This window comes from Pseudochaenichthys georgianus, chromosome 9, assembly GCF_902827115.2.
Source record: "Pseudochaenichthys georgianus chromosome 9, fPseGeo1.2, whole genome shotgun sequence".
Taxonomy (NCBI): domain Eukaryota; kingdom Metazoa; phylum Chordata; class Actinopteri; order Perciformes; family Channichthyidae; genus Pseudochaenichthys; species Pseudochaenichthys georgianus.
This window is the reverse complement of record NC_047511.1, coordinates 37,486,588-37,500,734: the sequence shown is the minus strand read 5'-3', so window position 1 is coordinate 37,500,734 and position 14,147 is coordinate 37,486,588. Positions and strand designations below refer to the sequence as shown.

The 14,147-nt window shown below is 41.6% G+C and overlaps 1 protein-coding gene across 6 annotated transcripts; it reads left to right on the top strand.

Moving 5' to 3' along the window:
- The first annotated feature begins 197 nt into the window (after positions 1-197).
- On the top strand, positions 198-14,086 carry git2a (G protein-coupled receptor kinase interacting ArfGAP 2a). Of its 6 annotated transcripts, XM_034091912.2 has the most exons (21): positions 198-597; positions 3,249-3,382; positions 3,743-3,855; positions 4,004-4,109; positions 4,218-4,304; positions 5,402-5,532; positions 5,616-5,710; positions 6,011-6,056; positions 6,506-6,557; positions 6,642-6,714; positions 6,821-6,918; positions 7,021-7,132; positions 7,221-7,363; positions 7,435-7,584; positions 9,204-9,446; positions 10,246-10,335; positions 11,818-11,900; positions 12,079-12,264; positions 12,506-12,637; positions 13,033-13,096; positions 13,429-14,086. In XM_034091912.2, exons 1-21 carry the CDS (start codon positions 546-548, stop codon positions 13,639-13,641), a joined length of 2,403 nt encoding a protein of 800 aa, XP_033947803.1. In that variant the 5' UTR covers positions 198-545; the 3' UTR covers positions 13,642-14,086. The 6 variants fall into 6 exon arrangements, with proteins under 6 accessions (XP_033947803.1, XP_071060506.1, XP_033947798.1 ...); XM_071204405.1 differs by lacking the exon at positions 12,506-12,637 and having other exon boundaries at positions 6,509-6,557; XM_034091907.2 differs by lacking the exon at positions 9,204-9,446.
- Positions 14,087-14,147: the final 61 nt, after the last annotated feature.

The following is a 14,147-nucleotide window of genomic DNA, read 5'->3' as shown; positions in this document are numbered from 1 at the left end:
GATTTGTATTTATGTATCATTATTAACGGTATTTCTAAAGAAATCAGGTCCACAATTATGATATACTTTTCCAGGCAGAATAGTCCAGGAGGCGTTATTTCCGGGAAGAAGTTTGTTTCCTGAGAGACCGAACTCTGGGCATAATGTCATACAACATTAGCAGCTGCCACTGGGAACGCTAGAGATCTGTAGTCCTTCATCTGTAGTCCTTCATTTGTAGTCCTGCTGTCTACCAGAGACCGACTGAAGAGTAAACTACCAAACGGGGACAGGCGAGTTAGCTAATCAGGTGCTAAGTCAGCCTACTTTGCAAACAAGTAATAGTGTACCTTATTCTCGATAGGTAACGTTATAATGGTTGTAACTCAGACGCTGGACAAAGCGAAACGGTTAGCAACAGTTAAATGAAGTAGCAGGTCGTTGTTTTGGGTTGTTTTTAATTAGCTAGCTAACACGGAAGGCATCCCCCCAAGAGTGATCAATGGTTAGTCAAACGCATCGGACATAATACTCTGTTTCAAAGGAGGTTTGTTGCTGAGCAAAGGATGTCTAAACGCATACGAAACACTGAGCTCTGCGCTGATTGCAGTGTTCCAGGTAAGACAATTCACACCATCCCTGAAGCTGTTACCCGTTCTGTATTAACTACCAAGTAACCTTAAGCCAGAGCCTTGCACTGCACTCTTTACATCAGATTATAACTACCGGTACATGCTACTTTCCAACATATGCAGTGTTTTGAGGGGACAAGTTCTTAGTGCTGTTGACAGGTCCCTGGCTGGGGATGCAATTAGACCTGAAGCAGCTGTCTGTTTTAACTGTTCCATCCGGTGTTACTTGCTTTCAATAATCAGGCTGACATTGTTGATGCATGTCAATGTAATTGCACAGTTGTTTCGTCAAAGGAAAATTATTAAATAATGTCTGTGGCATGCAAAAGTCTCCATCTAATTGAAAATGTAATCATCCATTATAACATCTGATCCTACATAAGGCAAGCAGGAAACTGCTCTGTATCTATCACTAGGATGATTGCAATAATTGAAAGTCAATGGGTACAGTGCTCTCCTTTCAGGGTGAGTTTTGTGCAAAAGAGACCCCAGTCCCATGTTGAGAGTGTCACTGAACATATTCTGAATGGCATGACTTTTCCTCCTCTGAATCTAACTGTGTAAAGTCTTTCGTAAAACATTTTTTGTGAAAATATATGGCCCCCCCTAAAAGCCTCTCCCAAAAAAAAAAATCCTTATTCCACCTCAAACATGTTTGTCACATTGAAACAATCACTGCACTCTGGTATCTGTAGTTATTGTCAGGGGATTCATTATTTAAGATGAAGAGAGCTTCCTGTGTTTGTGACATTATGGCAATAGTATTAGCCATTGGAGACATTTGAATCAAGCCCTGACAGTCAAACATACTGTTTGTAAGCTGAACAAGTTATAGTTGCATTGTGTGTGAGGAACCTTCAGGAGTCCCAGCTATAACAAAATGACGTGATGTTTTCGGCAGGCACAGGAAGCAAAACAGGATGCTGAGTGAATTGACTGCGTGCTTTCGATGCAGACGATTTTTTTCTATTGTCTAACCACAATACATTCCAATTAGGATTTACAGTAACCGTAGGCTGAGAATTAGTTTTAGAACTTTTATGTTGGGTGCTTTCATATTTCACAAGAAAAACAACAAATGTGCTTAAAATGTAGCAATACTCAAGTTCCAGTACCTTGTCCATCATCATGTCACTCAGACTAGTTAAACCCAGCAGGTCTTCACAGCAGCTGGCCTGGATTGCCCCTCCATACGGCTGCTACCAGTTGTTGGCTGAGAATATTTTTAGAGCTTCAAGATGTGGTATTAAATTTAGCAGCACAGAGGAAAGGGTAAAAGAGGCACGTCAGCACCAACTCCCAGGTCTTGGTCTGAGAGTAAGGAGGAGGATAGTCTGAACACTGGGGACCAGGTGCCAGTTTCTGACCAAAACCCCTGCAGCTGTTCCTCCTACACCTCAGCTGCTGCTGCTCACACACTCACATACTTCACTGTCTTGTCCCAGTGCCAGCCACTCAATCGGCGTACCAGTTTATCGGCTGTCGGAGTATCGTATGAATTTACAGTATTTTTGGTCTTCAGATGTTCGCTGTCAGAGGAGTGTCCGTATAAATTGCAGACGGCACAACTATGTGGCATTTGTGAAGTATAATAAATAGGTCAAGGTTAAGTAAACATATTTATTTCAGTCACACAGTACACTGTATCTTGTATATACTATGTCTATATTTCTCTAACTATTCATTTACATAATTTACAGCACCAAAAGTATTGATATTATTTGTGTGTTTTTGTTTTAAAGGAGGAAGCTGCTCTCTTGCTTAACATGTAGGTCGAGGTGCTTCAACCTACAACTGCTAGTCACTTCCTCGTTACACAATGCATGGCTTCACCTAAGGCTGAGGTTTAGCAGGCTTTAATTAAATGCTGGGGGTTGCACTCTTATTCTTGTAGTTATTAGAATGTGTTTGCGTCTACATGTTAAAACCTTCTCAAGTCAAAGTGTTACCATGTTCTAGCCACTGTTTGACTGTCTGTAATATTAGTGCCCTATGTAGTGTTAACTGTTCTTCTTATATATTAGTAGAAATTAGCAATATAGTATTCTAAACTGGGAAGTCAAAACCAGATGCAAAAAATTGGCTCTCTAATAATATTATAATATAATAAATAATATAGAAAATACATTTTCCTGGATTATTTTCATCCATAAAATATAACAGTTTTGTTGACATCCTGACTATTTCAAGCAACTTTACCCAAAAGTATCTATTGATAGTACACCTAGTACACAAGTGTGGGTCGCACAATAAGTTGTCTCAGGCTTTGGCTACACGGACAATACCTGTTAGAAGGATCTTTTCCGTTTTGGATTTGGTCTTTTTTTCCTAGCTTTATCCTTTATACATGTGTCTCTCATTGTTTTGACACTATAAGTTTCTCTGAGTGCAGTCAGTGAGGAACAGAAAAGGGGAAGTGCTACAACCTAGCATGTCGGTTACTTGAATAACGGTACTGAATGTGAAGAGAGGGCATTTCCTATGACACATTTATAACTCATCTAAGACTAGTACCTACAATTAAAGCTAGATCAGATCAAAGCTGTTGGAACTGAAGGATCCCATATTGTCTCCTTTAATTAGAAAACAATTAGATTTCAGAAAGTGTGATTTCCCCTGTTGTCTCTTCCCTGTCAGAGCCTCGCTGGGCCTCGGTGAACAGAGGGGTGTTCATTTGTGACGAGTGCTGCAGCGTTCATCGGAGTCTCGGAAGACACAGCTCGCAAGTCCGCCACCTGATACACACACCATGGCCTTCTACACAGCTACAGGTAATTATTTAATTCAGGAGACATTGATATTAATATTCACCTGTGCGAACCTACATATCTTTAGGACTTTCACAGTGTGCTCATGAGTGCTTTGAGGCCGATACCCCTCCCCTACCATGCCTTGAGATCCTGTTATCCTTGCACACAATCTGATTCAGTGTCATTTAAAATTCATCAGACCTCTATCTTTGCTCACAATCTGTTGACAACAGTTGTACATCAGATCCCACTGGGGTTTATTGATTGTGTCCAAATATAGAAAGGGTTTGTTCGGGAAGTGAACTGTTAAAGGCCAGTCAGCCTTCTGCAGTATAAATCATTGGGATATATTATACAGGTTCCTTCTACATTTCATCCTAGATGGTTCAGACATTATACGGCAATGGTGCCAATTCAATATGGGAGCACTCTCTTCTGGACCCGGCCTCTGTGATGAGTGGAAAACGCAAGGCCAGCCCTCAGGACAAACTGCAGTGAGTTTTTATTGTTGTGAAATGTTCATGTAGATGTTAATGAAATAACCCAAATAAATGATTGTTGAACTTCCATCTTTAGTCTGTTCCACTGGCTCACTAACGGCCTCGTTCTTTCTGTTTGAATATGTTTCATGTTGTCCTAAAGCCCAAACAAATCCGAGTTTATAAGAGCCAAATATCAAATGCTGGCATTTGTTCATCGCATGCCTTGCCGGGAGGACGACAGCTCCACAGCCAAGGATTTAAGCAAGGTGAGGAGAAGTGGGTCCCCATGAGTTGAGCAGAAAACTGATATTTAGCACAATGTTTTATTATTACGCTTCATTCATTCATATTAATAGTTGTTTTGTTTTTTTCAGCAACTTCACTCAAGTGTACGCACCGGGAATCTGGAGACTTGTTTGCGGTTGCTATCCCTGGGAGCACAAGCTAACTTCTTTCACCCGGTAAGATTCATCTGCTGCATTTAAAACCATAAATACACGAGGGCGACACTGTGCATATCATCAGGGCAGAATGTGCTCCTGACACATGCCCTGAAGCACTAACTGCCACAGAGGCCGTGTTGACTAGTGTCTTCTTCAAAATGATGAACTACTACGAAACTGGATTTGTTTCAAGAAATAGAGGCCACACTCTTTACGCCTCTGGCCAGATTTGCCATCACAAAACATACCAGGTGTGTAGTTGAAATCAGATTGAAGGTTTTGAGATGGGTGTGGTCTGAGCAAGGGAGCCAAGAGGAGGGAGGGAGAAAGCTGGGATTCAAGATTCAACGGTTTGATTGTCATGTGCACAAAGCTCTAGTGTAGCAATGGCAATGCAATTCTGCTGACCTGAGCTCCTCCAACAATGCAACATATATAATCAAATACAAAATAAAAAGTAGTGCAAAAAGTGTAGCTACATGTCAATAGAATATGGGATATGTACAAGAACAGAATATGAAATTTAAAGAATGTAAATTAGGAAAAAAATGAAATACGGTTTATTGTGGTGATAACTATTTATATAAATTAGTATATTGCAAGATGACAACAGGAATGTTTATCGGGGCACTAACAGAGCTCAGGTGTTTAGCAGTCTTTTGGTCGGTGTTGGCGCAGTGGTTAGAGCGTTGGTCATCAGATCAAGTGGCGTTGGTGAACTCCAGTTCGAATCCCGCCTCGGCCGCCACTGCGTCAGGCCGTTGTGTCCTTGGGCAAGACACTTTACCCGCATTTGCTCCTGTGGGTAAAGTCCGCAGTAATGACTCTTACATGTCTAATATGTAAAGCGCTTTGAGCACCTGTAAAAGCGCTCTAATAAAAAATGTAATGCATTATTATTATTATTATTATTATTATTATTAAAGTTAAAACTGTCCCTGAGTCTGGTGGTTTTTGTGCGGATGGGGGTTGTTGGCCCCCCGACTTAAGGTCCCTGACCAGATTTGTCTTTGCATGTCAGAGTGATCCCAGAGCAAGATGGTCTCTAATTGTAATCTTTGCAATAACGTTTCTATTACATCTAAATCACAATGGTGTTTCCTCCTCTCCTCCAGGAGAAAGGGAACACTCCCTTGCATGTCGCTGCAAAAGCAGGACAAGTATCTCAGGCTGAACTGTTAACTGTTTACGGAGCAGACCCCGGAGCCCCCGACAGCAATGGCAAAACTCCCATTGACTATGCAAGGTTAGCTATTTTCAATTATCCTTAATAACTCAAACTCAATTTATTATCAGTGGTATATCATGTTTTTTATGTGCCTTTTGTAGGGAAGCTGGCCACCATGAGCTGGCAGACAGACTGGTGGAGATTCAGTATGAACTAACTGATCGGCTGGCCTTCTACCTGTGTGGGAGAAAGCCAGGTACGCAGTGAGAGAGAGATTTGATATTGAAATACCTTAAAAGATACGGATCAAAGAATTTGTGCAGAGGTGTTGGTTGGAGCTAAAGAAAATATTGACTTGGCAAATACGCCACAACAATGAGTAAGTTAGTGTTTAAGCTAGGTAGAGACGCAGATAAGAACTAGTGTTTATAATTTCCCCCGTGAAACAAAGTATGTACTATATTTAAAACACACTTCATCTAGAACGTTTACATTTCCGATAAGTATTGATTATGTTGTTGGCAATCCTACAGAGCACTTTTGTTGTTGCTTTCAGATCATAAAAACAGCCAGCACTTCATTGTTCCACAAATGGCTGACAGGTAAGAAAGCACACTGTAAGTCAACATGATGCGTGTCAATATGTAGCGATTGATCTCTTAATGACCCTACATCTAAGTGAATGGGCTTGACTTGAATCCAGCCAACAAAGAGAGCACTGAGAGGCAGCTTTTGAGGGTTGTCTTTTGGCTCCGAGGCCTGTCCTAACACGCTGCTGAGAAAGCTGCAGCATCTACTCTCTGTGTTTAAGGAAATGGAAGTCTCTGACTTACCAACCACTATTGCTGCAAGTAAATCAAAACGTTTCTCCAAGCAAGTGTAAGTCATCACAGGCAGAACAATCTTTTCAATTTAATAACGCATTTAATCTCCTTTTTAATTGCCCTCTTTTGATGGATAAGGAACATGTAAGTATTGCTCAGAATGAAAGAGGCATTATGTATACCTCTCATTTCACCAGCATGTTTTGAAAGCTATGCTCTGTGTGTAGCAGTTTAGATTTGTCAGAGCTGGCCAAGGCGGCAAAGAAGAAACTGCAGTCTGTAAGTATTTTAGCAACATTTCCCTGAAATTAGCTATATGTTCTTCCCTTACTTAAGTCTTAAGTGTCATTCTCTCATTTCCAGCTGAGTAATCATTTATTTGAAGAGCTGGCCATGGATGTTTACGATGAGGTGGACAGACGAGAGACCGACGCAGGTACGGGAGAATGATCCAGTACAAGATTTGTTGTCGTTCATCCGGGGAATACATTTCTTGGAGTCCCCCTCTTGTGTAATATGTGCTCATCCTTTTTATTTGGTAGTGTGGTTAGCAACACAGAACCACAGCACTCTGGTGACAGAGACGACTGTGGTGCCTTTTCTTCCTGTGAATCCAGAGTATTCATCAACACGAAATCAGGCAAGCTCCATGTACATGTTTACCATCACCCCTTCGCACACTTATCCTGTGAAGCAACATCGCATACTTCTGGGCTGACGTGTCTTTGTTTTTCTTATTTAGGGACGACAAAAGCTTGCCAGATTCAATGCACATGAATTTGCAACTCTTGTCATTGACATATTAAGTGATGCCAAGCGCAGACAACAAGGGAGTTCGATAGCTAGCCCCAAAGGTCAGCCTCTTATTGTGTCTTCATTCCAACATGTATCTGATACTGAAACGCAGATATCACTTTTCCACCTTGCGCCCCTTCATTCCAGATAATGTTGAATTCATCCTGAAGAACGTGGCAGTCAGGCACTGCAGTGACAGCCAGGACAACGACCAGCCTGACTACGACAGCGTGGCGTCGGACGAGGACACAGACCAGGATTCCCCCACCAACAAAGGAGATAGGACCAAGGTACCAAGGCATCACTTTCACAAATGAAACCGTGACACCCGTTCTGTGTGTAACCCCTCTCTCTCCCACAGAGCCTGGACTCTGACCTCTCCGACAGCCCCATCACTGTGCACGAGTACATGGAGGTGAAACACGCGCTCTCTGCCTCTGAGGCCAAGATCCAGAACCTCATGAAAGCCAACAACAACCTGAGCGATGAGCTGAGGCTGATGCAGAAAAAGGTATCCCCCGCGCTCCACCAATAAAATCACTAACACCGGGGGCCGCACTGAGGGGGGGCCACAGCGGTCAGGAGGCCGATGTCTGAACAGGAATGCTGAGTTGCACGATAAGGCTGCTGTGACGCCCTGCTGGTCCACCCTCTGTTTTGGCCGGCATGTTCGATTTCATTTCAAAGCTTCGATTCAAACCGGAGATTCTCTTTGTTTTCCATTTGTTTTCTGGATTTGAGAAGAAAAAAAAAAAATCCTACTTTCTCCAGTTAATAACAGAAACATTTTACCAGTAGGTTTCTCTTTTTGGTTCAAACCCATTCTGTCTAATGTGACTAACAAGCATGTTTTAAGAAAAAGCATGAAGTAATCAACAGTGTTTTTTAATCCCTTCATAGTGACTTACCATTGTATGTGTGTGCATTGCTTCATCACATAGACTGTTTTTACTGCATAGAATGTTTTTGGATAATTGACTGCTCTTGTTTTGGGTAAAAGCCTTTTATTATGTATGGTTTTATTGTTTGACGTGTTTTCTAAGTGGTCCCATTTCATAGATATTTAAAAGCTGATACAAACCTGGAACTCTGATACTGTTACATCGACTATGTTAACTTTGAGATTCTGCACATTTGTATGCACTGTGCTTCAGTTATCACTCCGTGTCCTGCTAAATCCTGAACATTGTAATTGTTGGCAACCTATGCATGTTACATCTTTTTATTTTGTTAAAAGAAAACCTGTCATTGAGGTTATATTCCTGTTAAAATGGCTTAATCTGGCAGTGTTGAAGGAAAATGCAGATCATTTGTCTCTTAACTTTGACGTACCGCACTGTAGAGTACGGCATTGCTTTTGAAGATGTGACCTGGCTTCGTGTTGGCTCGTGGGCGAACAGATTCCCCAAATAAAGATGAGTAAATAGATAAAGAAAAGGATTGGCAGAGGTTGGACGCTAAACCATAATACCCCCATTTCAGACCAGTACCCTCAATTTACTTTGTATATAAATACAAGTAGTTGCAATAATTAGCCAGTATTTCTTCCTCTAAAAATCATCATGACATTGTTTTTTTAATGGCTCTTATCTTCCTATATTCCTCCATACTGCACCTCTGTTGCTAACCTACAAAACAATCTGTTGCTTGCTTGTTACTTGCTTTGCCTTTTTTTTTCTTGCTTTTTTTGTTGACAAAATGTATGTTATTCCTCTGATCTTCAGGAGGTAACAGTAAATCTTGAAATTATATTTATGGGAAAAGATTCTTGTTTCTAACCTGAAAGCTATACGTTTCCATGACATTATCATTGAATCAGCTCAAAGTCATATATATATATAATATTACATGTTATTTATATAGCGCTTTTCCAGGTGCTCAAAACGCTTAAATAGATTGATAATCAAATATTTACTGTTAACTTTCTGTCATTGGAACAACAAGAACAAATGAAGACCTTTGCACAATGAAATGCCAGTAGCTGCTGACCGTAGCAGTCTGTCGAATCACAATATCATATGTTAGGGAAACATTGGAATCAAATGTAATGCTGTAGAGTGGATCAGAACAGGAACCACAGCTTGCTTTGCCGACAGCACCTCTTAGTTTATTGCTAAACGTCTCTTCCAGCTGCAATCTCTGCAAAGCGAGAACATCTCTCTCAGGCGGCACGGCCCAGCCAATATCTATCAGACCCCCAGCGCCTCCCCCAGCCCCTCCAGCCCCTCGGCCCTGAAGCGCCGACAGTCTGCGCGGGCCAGCCGCCCCATGTCTATGTATGAGACCGGCTCAGGCCCGAAGCCCTATCTCCCTAAAGGAGAGAGCCACTACCCAGAGGAGTGTGTCCCCACCCTGCAACCCTTCCCACGTCATGTAAGTAAGACCCTGCTCTCCTTTGCCCTTTCCTCTCCTGCCCTGTTTCCCTCATGTTTCCACCCTGTCTGAAAAACCTTTATCTCTACCTTCTTTTATTTGTTATGGCTTTCCTTAATCATTTGCCACTGGGGAGTTTTTTTTTTGCAGCATGAAAGAGTCCTCAAAAGCACAATGACATGTATTTAGACGCAGCCAGTCTCATCTTGTCCAGATCCATTTTCAAAACCACTATCTGCAAAAAAAGCTGCTTGTTTGTCGGACACGCTGTTACTAAAAGAAGATGCTGTTATTATGATATCTTTTCAAGGTTTGTACTGTGTTTATGTTGATGAAGCATTAAAACTACCATACAAATACTCTGTGTTTTTGTAATGCATGATCATTTCATAAACTCACTTTATCTTCTCATCTGTTTTGATTCTCTCTTTTGTTTCAGTAATTTGCATTTACATTTGAGCATGTGAATCATAGTTTCCTGCTAATGTTCTCTTGATGGATGAACTCCTTTTGCTCTTTATATTTTTTCAGCACAAATTCAGAAAGAAATGTAGGAGCATAATCCGAACAACAAAGCTCCTTTAAAACTGTCTACGTAGCATTTTCTTAATCTCACCCCTCACTTTTTCTCCTCCTGATTTTAAGGGTTACAGTCTCCCATCAATTCCATTTTCAGTATACAGTATCCGACCGAGACGCATCTGGCTTGAAGAGGCTTCTGGGACATGGTCTTATTCACGTTTGTTTCTTAATTTAAGACATTTGTGTCCTTAAAATGTGATTTGAACCCTGTCTTTAGACGGAAAGGGGCGCTTTTGTGACCACCTCTTCATCCCTCCCCTCATTTCCATCCACCCTGTCTTGGTCGAAGGACGAGAGTGCTCAAAAGGTTAAGTACATCCACACTCGCTCCACATCTCGTGGGACGCAACCAATCCACTTGGAGCCATTCTTGTCTCCCCCCCTCGCCTCCCTCTGTCCTCCATATGCTGCTCCATCTCTGCTGCATGAGCCTCCACCAGCTGCCCCCACCTTCACATCCTCAGCATCATCCTCACAGCTAAACAATTGGATTTGTGTGGTTGTGTGCAGGCAAAACCTCTGAGCGCTGAACGAGGAGCAAAAAGTCGCAATTGTGATGCAAACACCGGCTCATTTAATGCTTCCTGTCTTTGCTCCAGAAACCTGTTTAGCAGATGATGTTGAAAACAATTGTTTGTGCAAAGTCTGTTTTTACTGATTGTCATTTTTTTTTTTTTTAAACAACCACCAGTCTATAAAACGAAAGGGGAACAAATTGATTAAAGCTGATATTTAAATGTATATTTTATACTTCAGTTGAAAAAAAAGAGAAGTCCTTTTTTTCACCGTCTCTAACAACTGCCTGGCTCTTTGGCACAGTGAGCTTCCAACAGCATGCGCTCACTTCCTCCAGTAACACAAGCAATGTTGTGTTTCAGGATTAGTTTACAGTCTAAACAGATTTTCTGTTCAGTCAGAACTCGGATATATCTAGACATGTACGGGCTAATTGCATTTGCTGAAGCTAGCTTACTGTATGTGTCCTGCATTGCATTTTGTACTGCATACAAATAGAAGATTTAGTTTAGATTCTATCGGACGTGGATTGAGAATGAACGTGTTGTACAATCGGTGCGGATCGATTGTACCCGTTTGTCTCGGCTTCCTGTTTATACATTTAGATTTGAGTTTGATAGTCTTCAAGTATAGTAAAAATATCAGATCACAGTTAACATGTCAGGAAGATAAGGCATTCCTATGTTCTGCAATTCACCTAATAGTTGTGTTGCATTTGATTTAGTTTAAAATATGAACTCATCTGAAACTTGACTTCCTGTTATCAACAATGATGTCTCCTTCCCTTTAGTTCCGGGTTCGGTTTCTGTTCTGATTTCAAGTCTCTAGCATAGCACATTTCCCAATGATTACAATTGGCTTTCTGTTCATTATCATCCATGTATTTATCGCTTTTTCAACATTATCCATTTGATGATGATCCTAGTCAGTCGAATGACCGAATTCTATTTGTGCTTGGAAAAGACCACGGCCATTATCACTCAGCAGTCGTAATATGTCACAGTGACATGAGTGGACTCTGCATTATCTGTTTCACTACTGTTTGACTGCTTTAAATGAATGATGTGCTCTTGCTTCACAGATCTTTTGGCTTGTTTCAGTCAGACCTCCTGCATCGCTTTCACTTCTCTATATTCCAATTTGACATACAACAAACACAGGGATACAGTTATTGATTTCACAGCTGTTGTGTTTTTAGTATCAACGACATGGGAGTCTTGCAAGGTATTGCAATCCATGAAGCATCTTTTTTTGTCTCCTCTGTTTCTTCTAGGCCTCGCATTTAGAGAAGCAAATCAGCATGCCGGAAAGTGACTATGACAACACATTCAATGACTCTGAGATGGATGATTCGGGGTAAGAGCCCACAATGATGGTTTGTACAAAGTGATGAGTGAGAAAGAATATTATGAGTTTTACACAACAAACTATTTGAAGGGTTTCCAAACGTGATGAGTTGTTTTGTCTTTAGATTAAAAACAACACGCAGGCATTTTGGCTGTAGACATGATCTCTTCTGAACTCCCCTGTGCAGGTACTGCAGGAGAGGCAGGCTGAGGAGCTGGCTGGGGGAGGGCAGCTCCATCCCTGAGCTGGACGATGTGATGATGGAGGCAGACCCCACGCTGCCCAGCACTGAGGACGTCATCCGCAAAACAGAGCAGATCACCAAGAACATCCAAGAGCTGCTGAGAGCTGCTCAGGAAAACAAACACGACAGGTCAGAATCTGAAGAGGAAATACATTTATCACTTTAGGATTAATTTTTTAGCTCTCATTATCTTGCTTCATTTTAGTTCCTCTTCGTTATTGTTTCTGTTATTTTTAGTTGCGTTTATGTCCTATCATTTCCCTTTTTTGTTTGTTATCTTCACTGTTCCCCTTCATTCAACTTCCACTCTGCCCCGCTGTTATGATGTTGCTTTGGTGTCGCGGTGCCCCGCCCCTCACCCTGAGAGCAGACCCTCTGAGCGGGAAGGTGTGCGTCGGCTCAGGCACAGCCTGGGATGTTTCAGCACTCTGGTGCCCTGGGCCGAGAAGGCCCCGCCCCCCCTTCAGCCGCTCAGCCTGCGGTCCCCTGACCCCTCATCCTGGTACTCTTGCCTCTGTCCCTGCCTCCCAGGCACACTTTCATTTTCCTCTCCCGCACAGTTTCTGCCTCACCCTTTACCTTCGGCCTCACCTGCTAACAAAACTTTTCTTTGTTTTGCTGATTTTGAATTTGCTTTATGTTATTTAGGAGAAATATGCATTGTTTGGTTCATGTGTCAAGCAACATTTATTTGGAATAAAACTGCCTTTTACTTACAATGCTAAAAAAAAGTCTGCAATTAATGGAAAGACGGTTAAATAGCATGATCTGAAAATATTAACCTAATGTTAGATATCATAATGCACGGTGTGGTGTGAATTATATATTGTGGTTTATGAAATTATATAATATGACATCAATATGTTGAACTCAACCACAACTCTCTTCTCTTCACAGCTTCATACCCTGTTCAGAAAGAATACATGTGGCTGTGAAAGAAATGGCTGCCCTCTTCCCAAAGGTATGCAGATTGTTGTGTTTGCTTTGAGAGCACGGATCAATCTGGCATTTCCTCTTATATGTTATTCTGGAGGTATCATAAGGCACAACTACCAGATTCAAGGTCCAACTACAGCACTATTTCAAGTTGTGCCAATTCCTGATGTATTATTTCACTTGATTCTTTACTGAAATGCTATAGTTTATATTCCTGTGTATTAATTATATGTAGTCTTAACATTTGATTAAAAAAAGACAGTTTGCAAAGTTTATTTCACCACCTCTCTTTGCACAAATCTGCTTTTCAACAATCTCAGTCCATCAGTATTAATCCATGTAATCCTTCCTCTGCAGAAGCCGCGCTCGGAGACCGTGCGAGGCTCTCTGCGCTTGTTGACCTCCAGTGCGTTCCGGCTTCAGGGCGAGTGCAGGAAGGCGCTGCCGTCGGAGGGCTGCGCGGCGCCGGACATGCAGCTGGTCACCCAGCAGGTCATCCAATGTGCTTATGACATTGCCAAGGCCGCCAAGCAGCTTGTGACCATCACCACAAAGGAGAATACCAACTAGCAAGCATCTCAGTTTCCTCGTTTTTTTTTAATGATTCTTTTGGTTTTTTGTATTTGTGGTATATGCATGCATTGTTTTTTTAATTTATGAATACATATTTAAAGCAAACTATGAACAAAATCTGAGTGTAAAAGGGAGAACAACTTTATTTAGGCATCCTCGGCTGTTATAATAGCACAATTTATCTTGAGGTGAAACAACAACTTCCACAAATCATGTTAAATCAAGCAGCAGCTAGCAGGTCTGGGACTGTTATGGTTTAAAGATTGCAATTTGAGTAAACTCGCCCATACTTACAAGTAACCTTAAATTAGCTTTTTGATTGAGAGAACAAATGAAGCACATCACAGCATAGTAGATCCGGATTTTGACATTGGTTCATGTTAACAGCCCAGAGCAAGACACGCTGTCGTTGAATGCTATTGCTAACACCCTGTAGCTAAAGGAGCGTCAGTCACTAACTGCAATGTGCAAGCATCATCATACTGTCTAATCTCCTAAAACAA

Excerpts from the sequence above, each read along its gene's own strand:
- git2a (XM_034091912.2), top strand. The coding sequence starts at position 546 with ATGTCTAAACGCATACGAAACACTGAGCTCTGCGCTGATTGCAGTGTT. Across the intron at positions 4,110-4,217 it reads CAGCCAAGGATTTAAGCAAG|CAACTTCACTCAAGTGTACG; the intron begins GTGAGGAGAAGT and ends TGTTTTTTTCAG. Across the intron at positions 11,901-12,078 it reads TCTGAGATGGATGATTCGGG|GTACTGCAGGAGAGGCAGGC; the intron begins GTAAGAGCCCAC and ends TCCCCTGTGCAG.